Here is a 27,496-nt window from a genome sequence, read left to right on the forward strand (position 1 = left end):
ATGTAATTTAATGCAGTGCTTCGTGTACAGTCTTAGACCCACTTTATATCGTACATCAATCAGGCAATGAAGATCATAGATTTTTAAAGAAAACAGACCTTAAACACACTGATTTTTTAACGGCATACAGTCAGCCCGAATCGCTTGACGCAGGTTACTGAAAAATTAAAAGTCCTTCTGCACACTTCTGCATATACCCTATTCCACCCTGCAGGGCCGGAGTGGGACTCTTTTTCAGCCCTGGAGTTTCAAGCCTTAGACCGGCCCACCTCAGTTCACGACTGACTATATTAAAATAAGGTCATTTCCAATTCAGTTTCTAATTACACTATCACGTCTTTTTTTTTTTTTTGAGAAAACAGCTGCTTTAAAACTTTAAATGTTCAAAAACCCTAACAGTATTATATGTCTTAACAATAAAACTATAATAAAAAAAAAAAAACATACTCAGACAAGAATCAAGCCCGGCCGGCGGCGTCGGAATCTAACGTGCTAACCACTAGACCACAACAGTTGTATATGAAAGATGGGTAAAGTAATAAATAAGAAGACTGTAGTCAAGCAAGTAAATAAATTAATTTAAAAAGTGTGACTGCTGAGAGCAACAGATTCTGGAGCTAGAGACACCGGCCCTCGCGGCCAAAAAACGGACCGGCCCACCGGGAATTCTCCCGGTCCTCCCGATTAGCCAATCCGGGCCTGCCACCCTGTGATACATTATCAATGTAGCCAAGTCTTGATATTTATTTAAAGGTACAAAAGATCTGAATTAATTCATCAGCCTTGTACTGTTTAGGCAGCAGTGCATACGGTGACACTTCTCGTAATAGTGGATTGAGCACATATCAATGTTTCATTTTTACATAATATATAAAAGTGCTGTTAATGAAAGAAATACATCTTATAACGTTTTGATGAATTTTCCCCCTTCATTTACAAATATCATGATAAATTGCGGATGGTTTTATATACTGCTGATATGGTGATCGATTATTATCAGGAGCAAAATATGATAACATCATATTGTATCATATTAGTTTACTTGAATTTCTGACTACTTATTTCACCTTTACAGTATCTCTGCTCTATCTAATGCTTGTGATTGCAATTTCTTTGATTCGCCCCTCTACAAGATTATACCAATCAAAGTTGATGATTTCATTCCAAATAGCAATTGAATTCTAATTCAAGACATCTGCCAAAATTGTTTTCATAACGCAATATAAATCGCAGCAAAATAAAATATTGCATTATCCGATTTTTCCAGTATTGTGCAGCTCTAGTATGTACTGTACTGTCATCACGGCAAAGACAAAAGAAATCAGTTATTAGAAAGTAGCTATTAAAACTATTATGTTTAGAAATGTGTTGAAATAAATTTTGTCTCCTTTAAACAGAACTGTATAAACTGTATATATCTGTTTGATGAAGTGCACTCACTGCAAGGGAGATTGTCTTGCTCTGAGCTGAGGTACTCCATGCTACTGATGCTGAGGATGGGCCCCTGAGAGCCGGGCAGCCGGATCTCAGAATTGGAGAGTCCCTGGATGGGGCCGCTGGGGTCTGGAGAGTGAAGTCCACAGGCCAAGGCCACATCTGCACACAGACCAACAGTTCTTTATACATTAAAGCTTGCACTGGATTGCTTAGCTCACAAACAGTCATCGACATAACTTACACAACATATACAGTACATACACAGAAGCAGTTTTATTCACACACAATCATGTAGCTCCATCTGCGCTGTTCCCCGGCTAGTGTGAAGTGGGAAGGTGTTTGTGAGTTTGACTTTGAGATTGCTCATTTGGGGATGATATTTGAGATCTCCATAGGGGTGCTAGGAAGTGAAGGGCTATATACTGTGCTGATGGCACACCTCTGGCTCTTAGTTTCTGTTTGTTAACTTCCAAAACATCCCAGAGAGCTGAGCCAGGGTGAAGACTTAATATTTAGAGGTTATATATAGCGAGGGAAATAAGTATTGAACACACCATGTTTTTTTCCTGGAAATAATAATATTTCTGAAGGACCTATTGACATTGAATTGAACCAAATTTTAGTAAAACCCAAACGATACAAACATTATAAAAAAATCTAAAAAATGAGTTCTGTGGAAAAACAATGAAGAGACAGAAGGAGAAAGTACTGAACTACTAAAATTTATTAAACCTCTTTAGGCCCAAGGTGTTTTTTACATACATTTTTTATTTCTCTTTGGTATTTGGGCTTATTGGTACCTAATTAGAATAAAACCTAATTATCATCTTTTGATATGTAGAAAAAAAAATTATGTCTATATATGTGGACTTGTGGTCCGAATTTAAATAAAAAGCTTTTACCTGACTGTTTCGTTATGCATATTTAACATAGAATTTTTTTTTAACATGTTTTGACTATCAGGGAGAAAAAACTAAATTTTTTGACCATTTTGGACTTGTAAAAATAGTGTTTGGGACATTTTGTATGCTGCACAACAGTTGCTGTATGAAACTATATGTCTGTAACAAAATATAAAGCTTTTAAAGTATTATAAATAGCCACTTAAAAGCTTAAATGTGCTGTCCACATATGTGGCCACTAAGCCCTAGAATAGTGGTGCTCAACCCAGTTCCTGGAGATCGACCTTCCTGCAAAGTATAGCTTCAACCCTGAGCAAACACCTGAACCAATTAATTATGACCTGAACAGCACTTGATAATTACAGGCAGGTGTGTTTGATATGGGTTGCAACTGAAATCTGACGTGTTTAATATTTATAACCCCCACTGTATAAGAATTTTCAAATATAAAATCCCTTTTTAGGGTGACGCAGTGGCACAGAAGGTCACTGGTTCGAGCCTCGGCTGGGTCAGTTGGCGTTTTTGTGTGGAGTTTGCATGCTCTCCCTGCGTTCGCGTGGGTTTCCTCCGAGTGCTCTGGTTTCCACCACAGTTTTTGCAAATCATATTCATTATTTCAACTGCAGAAGAGCAACCAGAACACACAAATAGAGTGACCCCAGAGCACAGGTGTCAAACTCAGTTCCAAAAGGGCCGCAGCTCTGCACAGTTTAGTTCCAACCCTAATTAAACACACCTGATCAAACTAATTGAGTCCTTCAGGCTTGTTTGAAACCTACAGCTAAGTGTGTTGAAGCAGGGTTGGAACTAAACTGTGCAGGGATTCGGCCCTCCAGGAATTGAGTTTGACACCCCTGCCCTAGAGTGATGTCTTTTGTGATTTCCACATGTTCAGAAGCAATGTGAATGGACTTGTAAACATACTGTACAGAAGATCCAGTTTTTTGCTTTTTGGCATGTGGCTGTTTGCCACAAGCTTTGTTTGAGCTCAGGTTGACCATGTTTCATTACTGCGCTCCATCCTTTTATTATTATGGTGTTGTGTTTTAGCTGTGTATTTAAAAATGGTGCTTCTCTGTTGTCATTCCCCTGGGCTTTTGCATGTGCAAGCAAAGATTTTGATTAAACCAATCAACTTTTAGCAGTGAGTCTAGCTCCATCCTTTTAGAAACACAACATTATGAAATAGTACCAAAAAAGCAGTGCAGTAAAGTTCACTGTTTTAAGTAAATTTGACAGTGGAAACAGAACTAAATGCATACCATACTTTACTGCAGGAGTCACAAAAATTGTTCCTGGAGGATCTGTGTCCTCAAGTCCTTAAGTCCTAATCAAGTTCTTAGTATACTTGACACTTCCAGAAAGGAGTGTTATGGCAAGTTGGAGCTAAATCTGCAGAGATACCTCAAGGATCCAGATTGGTGACCCCTGCTTTACTGTATCGAACCACAGCACTCAGTGGAAATAGGCCATAATAAAGTTTATTTTTTGTGAAGGAATTTACATATTTTGCAGTACAACCAAAATAACGTTTACACATGATACATTATCGGTTGTCTAAAAAAAAGAAAGTCATAGACTTTGTAGCCTTCTTAACCCTTCTGGCTAGGCGATTAACTCTTCTGAACTGGAAGAGCCCTCACCCTCCTTCTCACACTTGTTGGATAAGAAACGTTCTTTATTTTATGAAATTAGAAAAAAATTAGGTACTCTCTTCATCGAACTAGCACTATTTTTTATTAAATTGTGGGAACCCCTTCGCAAATATGTCCAAACTCTTTAGCTTGACCCTGCTCCTTCTGATTGAGTCCCCACCCCCTAATGCCCAGCTTTTACGGGAAACTATTTCTGGTCAACTAATTGTAGACTTGTTTTTTCTGTATATAAGACTGCACTAGTGTTGTTGTTTTTTAATTATTTATTTATTTATCTATTTATTTATTTTTATTTTTTATTTAATATTATTTATTTATTTAGTTTTTTTATTATTATTTGCTCATAATACTCTTCAGTGTATTTGCTTATTGTTACATGTTACATGTTTCACAATGTATAAATAAAACATTAATTAAATAAATAAATAAATAAATAAATAAATAAATAAATAAAAAAGAAAGTCATACACAACTAGGATTTCTCTGGGGTGAGTAAATCACAGTCTATTTTTCATTTTTAATGAACTAACCCTTTTAAAAGTCACTAATTTCATCTTTTGTGTAACACAAAAGTTATTTTTCATTGTATGGACAAAAACATACTTTCAAATATTGTGTCTGTATTGTGTTCCACAGAAGAAAGGAAGTCTTACAGATTGGGAAGAACACAAGGGTGAATAAACTGACAGAGATTTCATTGTTTAGATGAACTATCTTTAAAAAAACAACAACAAAGTAGTGATGACTGACTGTTTACTATATTAAAATAGTGAATGAAACCTTTGCTGTTCTTGACACAGGATTGTGTTAACTAATTTCCTACTCATTTCCCAATTTTAACCACCATCATCAGTCGAGCAATCCTCCCTCATTCTCTGCATGCATCTACTATCACTTTCTCTGCTAATCTCTATTGGATGATGATATTGTCTCATTATGTAACTAAACTGTTTCTAAAGCTGTCTGTAATCGGTTCACTCATTTCACGCTTGATTAACAGATCTCTCGCCTTAGGAACTGTTTCATTAAAACTAAAAATTGCTGCTGACACCTTAATTCTCAGGAAACTTTCTCTAGGTCTTTTCGAGTTACGTAATTACAGACTGATCACAAACCACTGCTGAACAAAGCTGTTGCCTCTCAACTTAAGGCACAGCAGGCTTCTTATCTTCTACACAAGCAGAATATTGTCCTTTACATAGCAGAGACAGCTCTTCACAGGGTCATAAATGACCACCTCCTTTCTGCTGAATCAGCGGTGCTTAATATTCAACTCCTTCTGGACTTCAAGTTTTTATTGCATTCTGTCTATTAGACGATGGCATCACTGAGACTGGAAACTCTCCTCTGGTTCAGTTCTTCAATGACAAACAGCAGTTTGTTTCTCTTACAATACTTAAATACTGCAAAGCTCTGTTTTCTGGAGTGGCACTCAGGGCTCTGTTTTTGGATCTCTTTTTTACCCCAAAATGTCTGCAGATTTTACTAAAGTGCAAATTAGGGGTTAATTTCACTCAGAAACATACTCTACCTGATAAAGTCTTGTCCCCTATCAAAGTTTTAGGAACAACAAATAATAACTTGACTTCTAGTTGTTCATTTGGTATCAGGAGAGGCTTATATAAAAGTCAAAGGCCTCTAGATTATGCTTATTTTACCAAAACAAAATATGATTATGCCTTGATTTTTAATTATCTAATTAGGACAGTAAGGTCTGACTTTACTTAGACAAAAAATAGTCAGAAATAAAGTACAGTATAAAATATAAAGTTATGGTGCAGTGAAAAATAATTAATATTTTGTGTGAGCTTAAACGACAGCATCCATACATCTCTGCAATGTCTCAAATGACTTTTTAATAAAGTCATTTAGAATGGCAAAGAAAGAGTTCAGACAGGACTTTCAGAGTGCATCAAGATTATTCGGATTCACCTTTAATGCCTCCTTCTTGATCTTACCCCAGAACTCCATAATGTTTATTCCTGATGACTTGGCTGGCCAATTCTGGAGCACCTTGACCTTCTTTGCTTTTAGGAACTTTGATGTTGAGGCTGAAGTATGGGGAGGAGCGCTATCCTGCTGAAGAACTTGCCCTCTCCTGTGGTTTGTACCGTAACGGGCGGCACAAATGTCATGACACCCCGGGCTATTGATGTTGCCATCCAGATCTCTCGCACGCCCCTAAATTCTTCCTTCACCAAAGTTGACTGATTTCTGTGAGAATCTTGGGTCCATGTGGGTTCCAATAGGTCTTCTGCAGTATTTGTGATGATAGGGATGCAGTTCAACAGATGATTCATCAGAAAAATCTACCTTCTGCCACTTAACTAAAAGTCAAGTTATTATTTGTTGCTCTTACAACTGGGATCAATGAAAAGACTTTTGTCAGACAGTATACAACACCACCACACTTTCAGTCACTTGATTTGAGACAAACAAAAGAAACAAAGCCAATCACTGAGACTTGAAACTCTCCTCTGGTTTAGTTTTTCAAATAGCATTTATATTAAATTATATGGAGACACTAACAGCATGTCCATTTATTAGATCATTTATCAGATCATGTTGCGGCCAAAAATCTATTACTTGTTGACATTCAAAATTATCATGTTTTGTCTAAATAATTAAAAATGTAAACACCAAAACCTAAAAATCAATCTATAAACTATAACTAATCTATAACTAATCTATAAACTAAACAATTTTTTACACTAAATTAAAACTATTAAAAATGATATTCAATAATGATATATATAATAACAATGTGTTTGGGGTAGATGTATGTGTGTATATCAGACCGCGTGATTTTGACTTAGCTCACCTGACCGCTGTAATGCCCCCCCATAATTGTAAAACTTTTCTATACAGTGATAATCCAGATGTGAACTACTTTTACAGTAATCAGCTAGTTAATAAATACCTGACATTTGAGTCTCTTTGCTGATCTTTAAACTCCTGCTAAAATGAGCTATGGTTTCTCTCTGTCCAATGACAGTGCACGTTTCATTTACAAGCGAGAGGGTTTAGCTTGACTTGAAGCAAAATTTGATTGGTTGCTCCCACGTGTGGAATGTCCAATTACATTTTTTTTAACTTTTGATTAAACACATTTAAATATGTCTATTTATTTGTCCCTCAATTGTCGATTAAAATTTTGATTTATTTATGCACATTTTATTGCTTTAATTATTATATTGATAATTTGAATCTTCATTTTATTTCAATATTAAACACTATGAAGCCATTTTAGATAAAATAATTCAAACACATCTTTGCAGATTCATCTGCATGGACAAGCAGCACATTTTCAGTTCAATGCACTAAACAAATTATAAAACAACCATATTTTCTTACCTGTAGAGCTCTGTTTCAGCTTCTCGTTTTTCTTTTTCCTCCATTTCCATGGCCTGAAGATGCGTCCCAGTGTTGCCAGTTTGCTGTGGCGGCGGATGGGAGGAGTGTGGACTCCACTTACTAAACAGCTGGAGCGCAGCACCTTCTGCTGCTCAATCACATCTGTGAAAAACACAGCACAGACAAGAAACATCAGTGCTTTACTCCTAATATTAAACAGATCTAGTGAGGTCCATGAGGCTGAAACTGGCTGCTTCATTTAGAGGAGAATTTAATCTGATTGAGGCCATGTTTCAGTGGATTTATTTGCCGAAAGCCCATCCTGCTCATTTACAACTGCGCAAAGCAGATTAGAATACAGATGGTGACACATTAATCATCAATATGGAGGAATTTAGGTGAACTTTAAAGAGCACATGGACCCAAGCTGTTTTAGGAGCAATTTAAATACTTCAATATATTAGTAGGTATGGTTTATTTTATATGACTGTTTTATTGGGTGACACGGTGCCACTGTTTCCTCACAGCAAGAAGGTCGCTGGTTTCAGTCCTGACTGTGTCAGTTGGCATTTCTGTGTGGAGTTTGCATGTTTTCCCAGTATTTGCGTGGTATTCCTCTGGGTGCTATGGTTTTCCCAACAGTACAAAAATTTGCAGTAGCCTATAGGTGGGTTGAATAAGCTAAATTGGCCGTAGTGTATGAATGTGAATAGCTGCGTTTATACTACCGCGCCTGAAGCGAGTGAGCCAGGGCAAGCCAAGGCCAGTCGCGTTTCCACTGTAACTTCCGGGGACTGATCGGGCCAAAGTGGGGCTTTCTCGGGGCCAGAGGCTGGCCTTTTTTCGGAAATCCTTTTATCGAATACCTTGGGCCAAAGAGGGGGGGTGGGGGGGTAAAAGGAGAGGCGGACTTTGCCCGAGTCTGGTAAAGATGGCATGCCGTCATTACACTAGTTTTCCTATCGTACACAAGTTCATGCAGCAAACGAGCAAATAAATAAATAAATAAATAGGGGAAAGAAAACATATAGCTGCTTACTTTATAATAGGCTACTCCATGAAACACCTCTAGGGGTCTTTCTTTCTTTCTTTCCTTCTTTCTTTCTTTCTTTCTTTCTTGTGATAATGTCTTTCTTTGATAATACAAAATATGAATACAACAGTAAGACATAAACTTTACAAATGACATGTCCACTTTTGTAGGCTCAAAACATTAGTGTTATATCTTGATGAAATAGCCTAAGCTATATTGAAATCATTTAAAGAATTACAAACATTGGATATAATAAAAAACACATTAAATAAACCAATTTAAAACAAACATTATATATAATATGTTTATATCATATATGTTATATATCATATATAACATAAATTTTTCAAAGGCCTCTGAAAAAAAAGATTTTAGATATTTTCTAAAAACAATAAGGAGGAGTTTTGAAATTATATTTATAAAGCATTTGGATAAGATAAGATTATAATAATGAAATAATGCATTTTTTTGGGAAACGTAGAAAGCAGAAACGACCTTCTTTTCTGTTATCCAGTTCTGCACAATTTAAAATTTAAAAATGAAATTTTTAAAAGTAGAGCTTTATTAGTGAATAGCTGCTGAGCGCAACAAAATAGCCTAAATGTTATTGTTTGCTCTTATGTGCTAAAACACTTAACACTTTCCTTTACTTAAGATCACCGAATAATATGCAACATCCTTAAATGATTATTTTAAACAAAGAGGAATTACCTATTACGTGTCATATAGTCTAGGGAGAAATTAAAATGTGAGTATGTATGGATGTTTCCTAGTACTGGGTTGCAGCTAGCATCCTCTGTGTAAAACACATGCTTGATAAGTAAGCGGTAGATTCCGCTGTGGAGACCTTTGATGAAAAAAGGGACTAAGGTGAAGGAGAATGAATAAATAAATGTTTTATTGTATTTTATTATGACACTAATTCTGATTGTTTTGCATGATCAAGCCTAGTCTACTGATTTTTTAAATATATCTTTTCTCATTCATTCATTCATTCATTCATTCATTCATTCATTCGTTCATTTATTCATTCATTTCGTTCATTTTCGCAAGGAATTCATTTAAATTATATATATATATATATATATATATATATATATATATATATATATATATATATATATATATATATATACACATATTAGTATTACAAAAACACTAGCAAATTAAGAAACGATGAAAATTCTTACAACACAAACAACTGAAGAAACACACAGCAAATTGGTCACCACACAAACAACTAAAGAGAGGCGCAGCAAATTGATTCAAGGGGACCCAAAACCATAAGGGACCCTGCTGAGATATGGATTTATTATTATGCCGTGACTGTTGCTCAGTGAAGTGATTGGTGGTCTTTGAAAGGTAAGTTGTTTTTCGTTTATTTTAATATCTGATTACATGACATAATAATACATCCATATCTCAGCAGGGTCCGTAATGGTTTTGAATCCCCTTAAAACATTTCCGTTGTGATACATGGATATTTGCAAGTGTTGTGACAAATTTGCTGCGCATTTCTTCAGTTGTTTGTGTTTTGACCAATTTGCAACACGTCTGCTGTACAATTGATGAAGATAATTTCTTTATAAACTGGTGTTTTTTGTAATAGCATGTGCTTTCCTAAATTGCTTGCATTAAGCTCTCTCAACCACCGTATGACAGGATTAAAACAGTATTTCCTACAATTGTCCAACAAGGGACTTTAAATATTTTAATACATATTTTTTATTTTATTGTATTTTATTTTATTATATTTCAACACTATTGCTATAAATACAGCACTTGCTGAAGCAAATGAAACACTTTAACGTATTTTATTTTTATTTTTACACAACTGTTTTATTTCAGCCTGATCTCACAAGCAAATGTGTGAGTTCCGTGGTACAAAAAATGTATGATTTAAAAAACGAGGTGTGGCAACACCGCCCCTAAACCCAACCGTCTCTGGGAGATGAGCAAATCGCACTAAATTGTGCGAATGAGATTTATATGAATTAGCCACAATATCAAAAGGTAACGAATATCCTTGAGCTTGTGTTGTTTATTTTGTCGCTGGATCTAATTACTCATTTTAAAAGCAATTTAAATGCTGTAACTATGTCTATACATTTAAATGAATTTATTTCGAGTTTATTTTGGCCTGATCGATTCGACCGATACTCATTTTAGAAATACTTAAATGCTTTTATAATTTGTTTTTATTTTATGTTGTTTTGTAATTGAAGTTCATGAAGTAGTTCATTAATTTATATTGTTTAATTTCATATATTAAATACACATTTAGTAGTTTTTTATTCTATTAAATTCTTCTTTTTTTTTTTTTTGGTTCAGTTGTTTAAGTACAGTTCGGCATGCCTTAAAGACCATATTACAAAAACAATTATAATTTCTTCTCTGGATAAATATGTCAAATTCATTCATTCAATTATTTTCCTTCAGCTTAGTTCCTTTTTTCATCAGGGGTGGCCACAGCAAAATAAACCGCCAACTATTCCTGCACATGCTTTACACAGCGTATGCTCTTCCAGCAGCAACTCAGTACTGGGAAACATACTCTCTCATTCACACTCATACACTAAAGCTAATTTAATTTATTAAATTCACCTGTGCCACATGTCTTTAGATTGTAGGGGAAACCTGAGCACCTGGAGGAAAATTCCACACAGAAATGCCAACTGGCTTGTTGTGAGGCGACAATGCTAACTTTATTTTATTATATTTCAACACTGTTGCTATAAATACAGCTCAAGCTAATTGAACACTTTCACCCATGTTTTTATTTTATTTTATTTTACTTATTTTTTTTATTTTGACACTACTGTTTTATTTTGTCGCTGAATCTAAATACTCATTTTAAAAGCAATTTAAATGCTACAACATTGCCTTTAAATTCAAATTAATTTAATTAATTCGAATTATTTTAATAATTTCTTTTAGCCATATTGATTCAACCGATATTCATTTTAAAAGTACTTCAAGTGCTTTTATAATTTATTCTTATTTTTTGTTGTTTTAAATTTCAGCATAGGATTTCATATTTTAACATTTTATATTACAGGAATTTATATTACAGATCATGAAATAGATTATTGTTTTACATTATTTAATTTCATTTATTAGGGCACATTCAGTAGTTCTTACATTTATTTAATTAATTGTAATTATTTTTGAGAAGTTTTGGGCAGTTTTTAAGTACAGATTGGCATGCTTTAAATCCCACATTACAAAAACATTTATAATTACTTCTCTAGATAAGTGTCAAATTAAACTAATTTTATTAACTAAAGCTATGATACAAAAAAAAAAAAAAAAAACTATTATACTATACTGGTAAAATAAAAACATGTATAAAACAAAAGCTAATATGATAAGTTCAGATGTAAAAACCTCTAAATGCTGTCTGAAAAAAATGAGCATTTTTATCAGGCTCCTGCATGTGCAGGTTCAGTAATTTCACTTTTATGGCAAAGGATAAGTTCTTTCCATCATCGTCAAAGTAAAATACCTCAACATAAGCAAAGAAGATTTGGAATAAAGCTCTTTTGTGATGGATATTTCAGACGGCACTTAAAGGTTTTTGCATCTGAACTCATTTAGGTAAAATTTAAACAAAGATTAAATAAACTAAAATCAGGTTTGGAGTTGTTGATGTGACATTTGGTTAATATATTTCTTTCATGATGCTATTTATATGCTTGCATACAAATTTGTCAAAAAAAATTAATAAGGAATTACATAATTTCCTTCTTAACTAGTGATTACAAATGACCCCATCTTTTATAAAAAAGTTCCCCTTATCTTTCCATGAAAATGATCTGTTACACTCTTTTACTTTTGAGCCTAATTACAAACACATTATAGTGGTTTTGGTTTTTCTTTTAAATATTCAAACTCAGTCTGGATGTTCTGAATATCAGAAGAATATACTTTATTGAAATATTTTTTTTCAAAAAAGCAGAGACGTCCATAAGCAGAGCCATCCCTAGTCTCACTCCAGGACAATCTAAAGTGTCTGTGTTCTTCACAATATTTATACTGATTTTCTCTCCCCACATTTCGTTGTAACTCTGACCATGTTTGGATGTTTTCTCTTTACTGAGGGGTTTAGTATATCTCTAAGTGTCCATGTTATTCTGGGCCCTGTCCCCTACAATGCAAACACCTGTTTTCACACCAGAGTTCTCTCTCCGTAGATTCAATCTTGTCTGAGTGTTTACATACAATGGCATGATGGTACATTATTGTCATAAAATGTCACTTATTCTCTTGAAAACCTCTCACAATTACAACTTCATATGTGTATTTTACATACACATTGTTTTACAAATAAACTCATTCTCCAGCAGCTCCAAACAATAATGACCTTACATATTCCTCTACAGGAGACCCATTCCACACACATCAGTTGTCACCTTTCTTTTCAAAATACACCACCAATTGTTGCCCTTTTTCCTCAAAATACATGTCTAAGCATCTCTGGGTGGTTATATAGGTAGACATCTTCAGTGCACGCTTATATAGAATAAAATAATCTTCGTCAACATCTGCTCACATAAACACACACACACACACACACACACACACACACACACACACACACACACACACACACACACACACACACACACACACACACACACAGAGTTCAGCAGCGGTTTATCCTGAAAGAACAATGGCATATTTCCCCACACAAAGGCTGTGCGACACCCACAGCAGCAGCAGCAGCATCTCCCTTTCCTCCAGCTGGCTAGACCTAATCCTTTTAAAAATTCACACGCAGGAAGAGCTCCATTCACAGGGCCCATGAGTCAACGCTGTGCTACTGAAATAGTGTTGTGTGGGCGCGGGTGAGCGAGCAAGCGAGCAAGCGAGTGAGTGCCGGTGTTGTCTAGTTTTGACCCCCTGCCAAATTATTACCCCCTTGTTGACGTCGCTGGATTGCCTAATCCAAGACTTCACCCCAAATCCTAACCCCTCCCCCACACCTGAACCTAAACCCACCAGAACGAGTGAGGTAATAATCCGGCAGGGTTCACAACCATGAGAGAGAGAAAAGAATGGAAAGAAAGGTTAAAAATGATCACAATTTAAATCGAAAAAGAATAATAATGAGTTTGTATCTTACAATTTTAAATCATTAACTCGTTATTTTATGTTACCATCTCCAAATTCTGATGTTTTTTGTCTCGTAATACTGAGAAAAAATCTCCCAATTTGGACTTTTTTCTAAGATATTAACATTAAAGTCACAATATTTTTATGCATATACATAATAAATATATATAAAACATTTTATATATTTGTTTATTTTATTTATTTTTTAAAAGTGTGCAGAAACAAATATCCATTTTGAACCAAATTGATGTGAATAATGACTATTGTTTTTATTGAACAAAAATGTTTTTATTGCTTTTGTAAAACAAAATCCAATTTGTAAATTTGTAAACACGATTTTTAAATTCAACAGTAAAACTTATTTATGTTTTCATCAAATGAACTAGACTTGTATATCTTTGAATTGTGTTTTGAATTTGCAAATTAGATTTGTGTGTTTATGAATCGTGCTTTGAATTTACGAATTGAATTTTTGTATTCTTGATTCATGTTTTGAATTTACAAACTGGATTTGTGTATTTTTAAATCATGTTTTGAATTTACAAATTAGATTTGTGTATTTTTTTAATCTTGTTTTAAATTTATGAATTGGATTTGTGTACTTTCGAATGGTGTTTTAAATTTATAAATTAGATTTGTGTGTTTATGAATCGTGTTTTGAAATTACGAATTGAATTTTTGAATTTTCAAAAAGTGTTTTGAATTTATAAATTAGATTTGTGTGTTTATGAATCGTGTTTTGAAATTACGAATTGAATTTGCGAATTTTCGAAAAGTGTTTTGAATTTACAAATTAGATTTGTGTGTTTATGAATAGTGTTTGGAATTTACAAATTGGATAGCATACTTTCGAATGGTGTTTTGAGTTTATGAATTGGATTTGTGTATTTATGAATTGAACTGTGTTTTGAATTTATGAATTAGATTTGTGTATTTTCAAATCAGATTTTGAATTTACAAATTAGATTTTGTGTATGTTAATTTTGTTGTGGATCTATAAATTGTATTTTGTAAATGTATTACTGATCTGGCTCCATACTACAGAGTAATATATATGTGAAAATATATACTCCTATACTCCACTATTGGCTAATAAATCAGCATAAAATTCTGCGACTGAATTTATTAGTGTCTAACAAGTCATTAATGTGCTGTCAGTCAATTTATTTGATAAAAGGACGACATTTCAGCCTGTCAAAATGATCGCCTTTTCTGCGGGAAGGAAGCACCCAATAACTGCATAAAATTACTGGTTTACTAGAATAAAGTGAACAAAATGTAGACATTTTGAGTGTTACTGGGACATGTCTCTGCTTTGTCTTTTATTACATCCACCAAAACGCACATTAATAGGTGTGAACGGATTCAGGTCAAGCCTGAAGAGCAGAGCGGTCACAGCGGGTCAGTGAAGCCCGGCCGCTATCACTGCCGACCGACCATGGATAAGACTTGGGCTGCTTTCCGTCTTTAGGAGAGGGAGGATGGGGAAACAAGGAGGGGGTTTGGGGGTCTGTTGCTATACGGAAGCGCTCACTGAAGAAAGACCTTCAGCAGCCAATCAGGACCCGGACTTTCAGCATTATAATATCCCGCACACACTGGCCTCTTCTCCAGAGCAGGGCCCGCTTCACAAATTGGTGGACGAGCTTCTGGCGTCGGAAATGTACATGTAAATGTAGTCAATATTAGCAGATGTTGAGTAGTAAAAAATAGGAAACACGATACTGGAGCATATTTGAATGAATATGTGTGCAGTATAAGCAAGGGAGGAACAGGGAGCACAGCGGACAGCACACTGCCTGCATGCTGGCTGTGTGCCACACATGCCCACAGTATACCAATATCTCAAAAACACCTGTCAATGCCTGACAAAACCGCTGATTTAAGAGTCACAGTGATTGTATGGAGGTTTCTAGTGTCTATGAAGCAATCACTATAGGCCATTTGTGTTCATTAGAAGTTTTTTGTCATAGATTTTACTTAACAACATGTTGAGATTATGTATAAATATTTAAAATTATGGTGATATAATGGTGAATATGATACACACACACACACACACACACAAACACCGTGTGTGTGTGTGTGTGTGTGTGTGTGTGTGTGTGTGTGTGTGTGTGTGTGTGTGTGTGTGTGTGTGTGTGTGTGTGTGTGTGTGTGTGTGTGTGTGTGTGTATGTGTGTGTGTGTGTGTGTGTGTGTGTGTGTGTGTGTATTAGTTGTCAGAATTATTAGCCCCCTTTAATTTTTTTTTTTTAATATTTCCCAAATGATGTTTAACAGAGCAAGGTAATTTTCACAGTATGTCTGATAATATTTTTCCTTCTAGAGAAAGTCTTATTTGTTTTATTTCAGGTACAATAAAAGCGTTTTTACATTTTTTAAAAAAACCTTAAGGTCAAAATTATTAGCTCCTTTAATCTACTTTTTTTTTTTTTTGATAGTCTACAGAACAAACCATCATTATACAATAACTTGCCTATTACCCTAACCTGCCTAGTTAACCTAATTAACCTAGTTAAGCCTTTAAATGTCACTTTAAGCTTTATAGAAGTGTCTTGAAAAATATCAAGTAAAATATTATGTACTGTCATCTAGGCAAAGATAAAATAAATCAGTTATTAGAAATGAGTTATTAAAACTATTAGAAATGTGTTGACAAAAATCTCTCTGCTTAAACAGAAATTGGGGAAAAAATTAACAGGGGAGCGAATAATTCAGGTGGACTAATAATTCTGACTATGTGTGTGTGTGTGTGTGTGTGTGTGTGTGTGTGTGTACATATATACAGTTGAAGTCAGAATTATTAGCCGCCTTTGATTTTTTTCTTTTTTGAATATTTCCCAAATTATGTTTACAGAGCAAGAAAATTTTCACAGTATGTCTGATAATATTTTTTGTCTGGTTCTCGGATCTGATTAGCTGATAGCTTTGTGATATTGTGCAATAACAGCATTCATACAGCCTCTTCACTCTTGTGTATTACTCCGCCCACACAGAGTGACAATAGATAAATAAACTCAGTAGAGTTTGACAAATATTGCAGCTGTTGGACAACATAAACAATGTATAACTTAAAACAATGTACTTTTGAGGCCTTTTAAGTCAAGAATGTAGTTGTTTAGATTGCAACCATGCAGTTTACATTTACATTTACATTTAGTCATTTAGCAGACGCTTTTATCCAAAGCGACTTACAAATGAGGACAAGGAAGCAATTTACACAACTATAAGAGCAACAATGAATAAGTACTAAAGGCAAGTTTCAGGTCTGTAAAGTCTAAGAAGGGAAGTGTTAGTAGTTTTTTTTTTTTTTTTTTTTGTACAGTTAGTTAGTGTGATATTCAAAGAGGCAATTGCAGATTAGGAAGTGAAGTGGAGACTAAATAGTTGAGTTTTTAGTCGTTTCTTGAAAATAGCGAGTGACTCTGCTGTTCTGATGCAGTTAGGGAGTTCATTCCACCAACTGGGCAGATTGAGCGTGAGCGTTCGCGAAAGTGATTTTTTCCCTCTTTGGGATGGAACCACGAGGCGACGTTCATTCACAGAACGCAAGTTTCTGGAGGGCACATAGATCTGCAGAAGTGAGTGCAGATAAGAAGGTGCTAGGCCAGAAGTCACTTTGTAGGCAAACATCAGAGTTTTGAATTTGATGCGAGCAGCAACTGGCAGCCAGTGCAAACGGATAAGCAGCAGAGTGACATGTGCTCGTTTAGGTTCATTGAAGACAACTCGTGCTGCTGCATTCTGGAGCAGTTGAAGAGGCTTGATAGAGTTAGCTGGAAGCCCAGCTAGTAGAGAGTTGCAGTAATCCAGTTTGGAGAGAACAAGAGCTTGAACAAGGAGTTGAGCTGCATGTTCAGATAAGAAGGGTCGGATCTTTCTGATGTTATAGAGTGCAAATCTGCACGATCGAGCAGTTCTAGAAATGTGGTCAGAGAAGTTTAGTTGGTCATCAATCGTTACTCCAAGGCTTTTCACCATTTTGGATGCCGTAATGGTTGCCCCATCCATCTGGATTGAAAAGTTATGGTGTAGAGTCGGGTTGGCAGAAACTACAAGCATTTCCGTTTTTGCGAGGTTCAGCTGAAGATGATGATCTTTCATCCAGTGTGAAATATCCAACAGGCAGGCTGAGATACGAGCTGGAACCGAGGGATCATCAGGATGAAAAGAGAGGTATAGCTGGGTATCATCAGCATAGCAGTGGTAGGAGAATCCATGTCTCTGGATGACTGGTCCTAGAGATGATGTGTAGATGGAGAAGAGAAGTGGCCCAAGAACAGAGCCTTGAGGTACCCCAGTGTTTAGATGCTGTAGGTAGTTCATTTATAATACACTTTATTTTTTGTTTGCTTTGACCTGGTTAAAGAAACTAGGTTCCACTTAATTTTTTTTTATCACTATCTTAGCAGTTCAGAAGACAGGTCTTGCAAATGTGTAAACCCTTTCTCATTGGGTTGACACATTTTCCCCACTATTTTTCAAAACAGTTAACCTGGATGTCATTCAAACAGTCCAAACTCAATTGTTTTAGCTATGGTAACCAAACAGAAACTATTTATTCCTAACCATTAGAAACTACCAAGATCAGTATGAATTCACTGAAGCACCGGTTTGACACTCCTTCACACAAATCTTCAATTAGCAATCAGTCTGCAAACATTAAAAACGGTGGAAGGTCTGTGTTGTTCTGTGCCAGCATAGATGGAGGAGTGCTATGTCCTATACTCCCAATAGATTTGACTGTATGTTGGTTTACATGTGTTTTCTCTAATATTTACAGTATTTTTTTATTTTATTTTTTTATACAGTATTTCAGTTTTCAGCTACAGTTTGATAAAATGTCACAAATTCATATAAATTTAATCAAAGCATTTCTTATTCTGGATCCAATTCTTTGGAAAAAGGCAAATTTAACAGCCCAAATAGAAAGACAACAAATGGCATTGGCAATAGGCTACAATGGCAAGCAATGGTGCAATGATTCACACTAAGTTCTGTATTTCATATTTTGTTGTCAATTGTGTAATGATTAATTGAAAGAGCTCATACACTTGTTGGCAAGTTGTGTTTTTTGAAGGTAAAAACTAGCTTTTGTTGCATATTTTAAATGTTTTGACACGGTACGTGCCTTTTGCAAGCAAAATGTGTCATTTTGACCATGAGTGCCGCTGTTTAGGTCTGTCTGCTAACTGTTTTGAAAATGTGGAGTTTCAGTTGACAGTTGCATCAAAGCAATCAAGAAAAACTGTAATAGAGCCTATTTTAAATAATTATCATTTAAAGAAATAGTGCATCGGCATCCATCAGCCTGTCACACTGAATAGAGCAAACAAGGTTGATGTTCTGCCACAAAATGGTGACAGAGACTGCATAATAAGCCCTTAGAGGAGAGAAACTCATCGTAATTTCTAACTACAGCTGATCAAATCATTATTAAACTGGTAAGTGACTTTCTAAGTTAACCTCTCTTTTGTATGTTGTAGTGCTGTATTTATATCATAGGCTGGTAGTGTTTGCTTTGCTTTGACTTTTTAAGGGTTAATTATTGTGATAACCCAAATGGGAAATGTCTCTAGACTGATAACATTTCATGCCGTTCAACTTTATCAGGGGCACCGACTATTGAAATTTCCCCACCAATAATTTAATTCACTTTAATGAATCACACTGTCAATATTAACCTAGACATGCAGAAAGGGTTGAATCAAGTTTTCTCCTCGAATCGCACAGCATAATATCTTTAAAGTGACGTTGGTGAAGTAGCAGCAGTTTCTGCTGTTTTGATGTGAATGAATGGTAGAAGAAAGGATTTTCCTCATACAAAAGGATTTTTAGACTCTCCATGTCACACAATCATGCCATCAAACTGCTGTATAAATGCAAAATCACACTCGTAGCAGTGCGATATGGCTGTATATCGTCACTGGTAGGACACTATGGCACTCGGCCTGTGGCCTCGAGCCAACGACCGCCTCCCACCAGTGCCGCAGCCACATCGCACTGCTACTTGTGTGATATTGCTCACATGTAGCCTAGTTTATATAGCTTGATAAGTTCAAGTTCAGACAAAAAATGTCATGGTTAAATGTTTAAAAAACTTATCATATTTTATATTATCACTGAATTAACTTATCGATAAATGAAAATTGAAAATTGTGGTGATATATGCATAACAATATACAGTATATGGTATGTATAGCTTGATAAGTTCAAGTTTAGACAAAAAGTGACATTGTTACAGGGTTAATTCACTTTTTTGATGTTTTATCTTATTATTGAATTAACTAATCAGTAAATGACCAGTTACTGTTACAATCATTGAAATACCACAAATACTCTTGTAATCTTGATACAGTACGGTACATACATCTACTGTTGTATTCATTGTTTTATACTTTGAAACAATAATTACAATTTAGCATTTATTTAAAATATCGAATCATATCTGAATATACATATTATACAAACAAACATTTAACAAAAATATTGATACAATAATTATGATAATAATCAATATTATACAAAAAACACTTTTATTGTAGTAGCAATTTTGATACAGTATAATAGAAATTTACCATCTTTCTGGATTAACTAACCTGATACATGTATATTAACTAATGCAAATCTGTTTGTTCAGAATGTTATTTTTATTTATATTACAATCAGTTCACATTTCAAGTCCAGCTTGGTCAGACATCATAACAACATTAACAATATGATACATTTTTTTTTAAATAGCATATCATACAGCTTCCAAGAGGATTATGACACATTTTATACGATAGAATTGTTACACATTAGATTGTAATACTATTCATATTTTAACTGATTGGATGAACTATTTTATTTATCTGACAAATATGCAGGATACACACTTTTAATCTGTCACAGTGATCTTAAAACAATATGGTATGTTATAAATTTACCACTCCTATAGGCTTCACTGTTGTAAAAAAAAAACAGCAGCAAAACAGACAAATAAATAAAAGGAGCTCACATTAAATATTGCTTCCTGGTTTGATTTAGGCTCCTTTAAAAGTTCATATGCGTTTATCTCTGTCACAGCTCATTGAAACACTTTAAACGTGCTTTAAATAGAGGGAGATCTGTTCATTAAACAGGCCCAGACAACAAAGACCCTTTAACACTGCAGATTGGCAAATACTGATTCCAGCTCTGTCAGCAAAAGCCACACTCCTTCAGTCTGCAGAGCCCTCCACACCTAGAATAATATTCACCTTTATGTTTTGTCAACCACACACCAATCAAACCTTTAATCCTGTTTGTTATAAGGGTTCTAAAAGGTCTTGCAGTGCTGTCATAGCACATGTTTTGTTTGTTGAATAAAACGCCCTGAGTAAAACCCATAAAATACTGTGGTAATTTATAGTACAGTATTATACTTTACAGTTTTTACAATTTATGAATCAATTCTAATGTAGTATTAATGATATAGACTATAATAAATACTTTAGTACACTCAAAAAAAAAAAAGAAATCTGGGAAAAATGGAAAAAGTACTGGCAGCTCATTACACAGATATTTTTTTCAGTGAATTAAAAACAGAAATTTTCCTTTAATTGACAGAGTGTCCACATAAAAAAATGGGACTGTATAACCACCATAAAACATGAAACATTTTCTATTAATTTAAGGGTTTTTTAAATATTAAAATCTTTTATTATCTGTGTTTTAAGGTTTTACCAACAGTAAAAAAATGAAATGTTTGTGTTTTAAAAACATATCTAGATTAAAAAATGAACAGATTCAACACCACCTCTGTGACACAATGGTACAGATTTTTGCAGTTTTGCCCCACGAGAGGCTTGCAGCTGTGCTTATTGTTAACATACAGTTTTTAAAATATATGGTCTCCTTTTATAGATCACCTGCCCTCACACATGAGAGAAATGGTTTTGTGTGTCAATTATTATTATTTTTATTTTTATTTTATTTTTTGTCGGAAGCTCACAGGGAGCTTTGTTTTTTTTGTTGTAATTTTTTTCCCTTTTGACCTGTGTGAGCTTATTAGTTGGTCACCAATTTTAGTATTTATAGATGGTATGATGTTTCTCTTTACTTTTATTTTTTCCCTACCTCCATCTACTTATTGGTTAATTTACATATTATTATTTTTTTTACTATAACTTCATTAACCCATTACACATTTTTATAAAACTTTGATTATGTCTGTAAAAGCACATTGTACATTCATTTTGATAACCTTAAACATGTTACAAAAAAAAATTAACAGATTCTGTTTTAATTGTATACCTACAATAAAAAATGAACTATTTTACAATTTTAAGGCTATTCAATCAGTATAAAAATGCGAAGTGTTAAGTATATACACATATAGTTGAAATCAGAATTATTAGCCATCTTCATTTTTAAAAAAAATATTTCCCAAATGATGTTTAATAGAGCAGGGAAACTTTCACAGTATGTCTGATAATATTTTTTCTTCTAGAGAGATCTTATTGTTTTATTTTGGCTAGGATAAAAGCAGTTTTTAATTTTTTTTTAAATATTTAAAAGTCAAAATTCTTAGCCCCTTTAAGCTATTTTTTTCGATAGTCTACAGAACAAACCATCGTTATACAATAACTTGCCTAATTATCATAACCTGCCTAGTTAACCTAATGAACCTAGTTAAGCCTTTAAATGTCATTTAAAGCTGCATAGAAGAGAAAATATCTAGTCAAATATTATTTACTGCCATCAAGGCAAAGATCAAATGAATCAGTTATTAGAAATGAGTTATTAAAACTACTATGTTGATAAATGTGATCAAAAAACCTTCTCTCCGTTAAACAGAAATTGGGGGAAAAATCAAACAAAGGGGCCAATAATTCTGATTTCAACTGTTTACATATGGGAAAATAAACTTTAGTTATGGTTTAGCTATAGTAAAATAAAACATTTTTTTCTATATGTATGCGTAGAGAAGCAGTAAATAATTTATTAACTGTGCAGTTACAGTGATAACTGTGGTATATTTGTAGTGTAAGTAAAATAAAACAAAAAAAAAAGAACATTCTCGATCTTCCATAAAGGATTTTGTAAACAAGCAGATCGCTAACGGACTACAAATCCACCATTACATGAACTACAAGTTCCAGACATGTACTGCTCACACGCACCTGTTCCAGGTTTCGCTGATTGCACACACAGCCAAGTGATCATTATGGACTCATAACAATGACTACAAACACACCACATATGCACACTTCATGGCTGAGTCTTGTTTAAATGTTTGGGAACTTTACGACAAACTTTTTTTTTTACCTTGTCTTGCTGTGTTTGATCCTCGCTTTGTTTTAGTGTTATCAATTGCATGTTATTTGACTACAACTCTGGATTCTCTGTATGTACCTGATTGCTCCTGTGTTGACCATTGCTTGCCTAACCATTCCTGTTAATAAAACCTGGCTTTAAATTTGCACTTCATTGTCTGCGTCCCCTACACATTACACTGACTTTGCTCACACAGGGTATGACAAACTTTTTTCTCACCTTGTGGTTTTCCCAGTCAAAAATGAACAGCCTACAAAAAATTACTTCTAAATCTTGTATTGTATAAACTTTGAAAGACTCGTTGCCGTGGAGGCGACAATTAAGTTTTTGAAGGCACAAAATTCATCTCTTCTTGTCCAAATTGACGATCTTGAGAACCTATCAAGAAGGTCTAACCTGCATATTATCAACCTTCCGGAAGGTAGCGAGGATAGAATAGACCCCATCGGTTTAATTTCTGAGCTGCTTAAAGGTATCATGGACATGCGTGTTTGACAACCCTCCTGAACTTGGCCCAAAGCCTGGACCAGGGCAATCTCCAAGACCATTCATTGTTTGCTTCCACTGTTTTCAAGAAAAGAAAAAGGCACTTAATTGGGCCAGATGACTTGATGTTAAATTCAACGGAGTGTCATTGCGACTATTCCCGGATATGAGCGCAGCCATCAGTGAAGAAACGCGCCGGTTTCAAAGAAGTCAAACAGTCCCTATACCAGAAAGGAATAAAGTTCCAACTTCTGTATCCTGCTCGTCTCCGGGTCAAACTCGGCGACAAAAGTCACACTTTTGATTCACCAGAGAATGACAAGGCTTTTTACAAACAGCGCAAGTTGTAACAAACTTGCACAAGTCTAAATACTTGAATTGGTTTAAACGCTCTTGACTGCGTAGGTATATGCAAATGACATTGTCAATTTAATAGAGGCAATGAAGTAATTCTTCCCTTATTTCCTTCAAGATAAGACGGAATGTTTGTTTTCAGTTGTTGCCTTTACGTATATGCGATACCTTGGGTAGTAATGACGCGCTATGCTGTACCATGTGAATATATAGTGGTTTGGGATTCCTCAAGAAGATTGAGTAGAAAAGACTGTATAATCGGAAGACATGCAAGTTAAATATAGGGTTTTGCGGCTTGTTTCAGTTGGGGAAACAAGCATTGGGAACATGTTGGGAAATTAGTTTTTTTTGTTATGTTTACCAAGGAATTGATAATTTTTTTTTTGTTTTATGTTATATTTACAGAAGTACTTGTAAGGAAACATGTACGCCGTTGATTACATACTTGTTTTGCGAATACCTGTTTAAATCTAGATTTGATCATGTCTATCTAACAAGACCGATTTAACAAATTTTCCTGGGGGTTCGAAAGTTGGTTTTGTTAGCTGGAACGTTAAAGGCCTAAATGGCCCAACCAAAAGAGGAAAAATTTTTGTATATTTAAAAAAAATTAACATTTTAAATAATATATTAACAAGAAACCCACTTATGCAGTAGTGATCATCTCAGGCTTAAGAATCATGGGTGGGCCAAATCTTTTACTCTGACTTTAATTCTAAAGCAAGGGGCACTGCCATTCTGATACACAAAAACATCAAATTTACGCCCTCTAATGTAATCGCAGATCATCAAAGAAAATATGTTATTGTCTCTGGGAGTTTATACCATTACCCTGTTTTATTAGTTAACATATATGCCCCTAACTGGGATGATGTGTTTTATTAATAAGCTTGTTTCTCTGTTGCCAGATCTTAACTCCCATGTCTTGATTTTTGGTGGTGACATAAATTGTGTTATGAATCCTCCCCTCGACCGCTCTAATCCAAAGTCTTTATCCAATTCTAAGATGGCCCAAGCCTTATAAACATTCATGGACCAAGTGGGAGGTGTTGATCCTTGGCGATTTCTGTTTCCACAAAGGAAAGTATATTCCTATTTTTTTACAAGTTCACCACTCCTATTTAAGAATTTTTTTGTTTTTTTTATATAAATATAGATAAATCTCTCCTTCCTTCTGTTGAACAAATTGATTAATTACCTATTGTTGAATTGGACCACGCTCCTGTGCAATTAGATTATTTGCAATTTGAGGTATAATGAAAGACCTCATGGAGGCTAAAAACATGCTTATGTTCAGATCCGGCATTCTATACATTTATAAAAACAGCTATAATTTCCTAATGCACAACAAGTCAGAATCTATATCAGCATCTACACTGTGGGAGACACTTAAGGTAGTTTTTAGGGGAGAAATAATTTCATATTCTTCCATTCTTAAAAAACAATGGCAAACAAAAACTAGATGATTTGTTCTTGACATTGATTCTATTAGAAGAATAGATTGGCAATGTTCCATATCTCCCTCACCTGAACTTTATAAGGAAAGGTTGAACCTTCAAGTTCAGTACAATCTGTTATCAACAAATAAAACTGAATGGTGTTTATTACGTTCCAAAGGATATACACATGAACATGGTGATAAAGCAGGACGGCTTTTAGCTCACCAATTGAAATCTAAAGCTGCCTCTCAAATTATACTTAAAATTACCAACTGTAACAATAATTTAATGGTCAATCCTATTGAAATTAATAATATTTTTAAGAAAAATTTTTCAATTTGTATACATCTGAAAGCCTTGAATCTGATTCTGTAAAGTTTGAATTTTTAGACAAGATAGATATATTCACCCTTAATCCTGAACAGAAAACCTGTTTGGATGAGCACATACAAATAGAAGAAATTATAAATGCTATCTCATTAATGCAAAATAAAAAAAAAACCTAGCCTTGATGGCTACCCGATAGATTTTTATAAACAAATTGCAAATAAACTAGCCCATATTCTTCTTGATATGTTTATGGATTCTTTGGAAAAGGGTAGCTTACCACAAACCTTAAACGAAGCAAACATTATTCTTTTGTTAAAAACCTGATAAAGATCCTGTAAAATGTAATTCTTACGGTCCAATTTCTCTCCTGAACTCCGATATTAAATTCTGGCAAAAATTCTTTCTTTACGATTAGACAAAGTAATAGAAAATTTGATTTTAAAAGACCAAATAGGTTTTGTCAGAGGCCGACAACCTTTTAGTAATATCCAGAGATTGCTAGGGGTAATCCACTCATCTAAACTTTCCAAAGATTCTGTCCCTCATGTAGTCATCTCTTTAGATGCTGAAAACGCGTTCGACAGGGTGGAGTGGAAATATCTATTCTCTGCGTTGGAAAGATTTGGTTTTGGCACACACTTTCTCTCTCTTGATTAAATTATTATATTTTCCCCCTTAGCATTAGTAATTACAAATAAAGTTTGTTCAAAATTACTTCTCTTATCAAGGGGCACAAGGCAAGGATGCCCTCTTAGCCCTTTATTTTTTACTTTAGCCATTGAGCCCCTTTCCATAGCGTTAAGATGTCCACAGCATTTTACAGGCATCAACAGTAGGCGCATGGAAAATAGAGTATTCCTATATGCTGATAAGATGCTGTTATACATTTCGGATCCGATTTAAAGTATTCCACAGGTAGTAAAGATATTGAATCAATTTGGAACTTTCTCAGGTTATAAGCTAAATTTTAATTTTCAAGCAGTGTTTGTTTTCTATAAACAATAAGGGCCTCCATATCTCAAAAAAAGATGTACCATTCAAAATGTCTGTATCAGGTTTTAAGTATTTAGGGATAAGTATAACACAAGGATTCCCTAACCTTTACAAAGAGAACTTTACTCCTTTAATTGAAAAATTAAAGCAAGAGCTTAAAAATGGAACTTGCTGTTTCTTTCCCTTGCAGGAAAAATTAATTGTGTAAAACATTTTTACCAAGATTTCTATACCTGTCCCAATGTATCCCAATCTTTCTATCTAAATCATTCTTTCAGTATTTAGACAAACTGATCTCATCATTTATATGGGGTGGAAATACACCTAGAATTCAGAAGGAATTTCTCCAAAGACCAAAAACTCAAGGTGGATTAGCACAGTTGAAGTAAATACCCTTAAGATTTGGTTCCAATTTAGATGATCTTTTGATTTTAAAGACATCTTCATAGCTAGCCCTATATGCAAGAATCACTTATTTCTTCCTTGTTAAATTCAGCTTTTGATTGTTGATGATGTCTTTGCTCCATTCACAACTCTCTCATTAAAATACACACTGCCAGGATCACATTTGTTTAGATCCTTTCAAATTTGACATCTAATCCAAAATTATTGTCCTACATATCCCTCTATTCCTCCTAATACAGGATTGGATGCAGTATTAAATATTCCATTACATTTGAATGGAATCATTTCTAATGTATATAACACCTTAAAGTAAATAAAAAAATATTAATCTAGACAAAATCCATGCAGAATGGTCAAAGGATTTGGGAGTTGATATTTCAGAGGAAACCTGGAATAATGCATTACTGAAAGTAAATAGAACAACCTCCTGTACTAGGCTAATTAGGCTTGATTCAATTCAAGGTCCTCCACAGACTTTACTATAGTAAGGCTAAGACTTTCCAAGATATGCACAAATGTAATGTAGCATTCTGCTAAAGCAGATTTGGCTCATATGCTTTGGGCATATTTTGTTTACTTTAGTATTAATTAATTAATAATTTTTTGTTACTATTATTATTATTTATTTTTTATATATTATACACTTTTTATTATTTGCTTTTTTTTTCTTTTTGAAGGGGAGGGAGGTTGT

At 34.4% G+C, this 27,496-nt stretch overlaps 1 protein-coding gene across 2 annotated transcripts in view; it reads right to left on the minus strand.

Moving 5' to 3' along the window:
* phactr3a (phosphatase and actin regulator 3a) overlaps positions 1-27,496 on the minus strand; it is a 113,658-nt gene that overhangs the window by 38,373 nt on the left and 47,789 nt on the right. For both annotated transcript variants that reach the window (XR_015522852.1, NM_001114411.1), the window contains 2 exon segments: positions 7,349-7,510; positions 1,441-1,596 (listed from right to left, as the gene is read on the minus strand). Coding sequence is in view for 1 of the 2 variants with exons in the window: in NM_001114411.1 (NP_001107883.1) it covers positions 1,441-1,596; positions 7,349-7,510 (318 nt within the window). In the remaining variant the exon portion in view is untranslated.

The sequence above is a fragment of the Danio rerio genome, chromosome 23 (assembly GCF_052040795.2).
Source record: "Danio rerio strain M-AB ecotype USA chromosome 23, GRCz13ab, whole genome shotgun sequence".
NCBI classification, from domain to species: domain Eukaryota; kingdom Metazoa; phylum Chordata; class Actinopteri; order Cypriniformes; family Danionidae; genus Danio; species Danio rerio.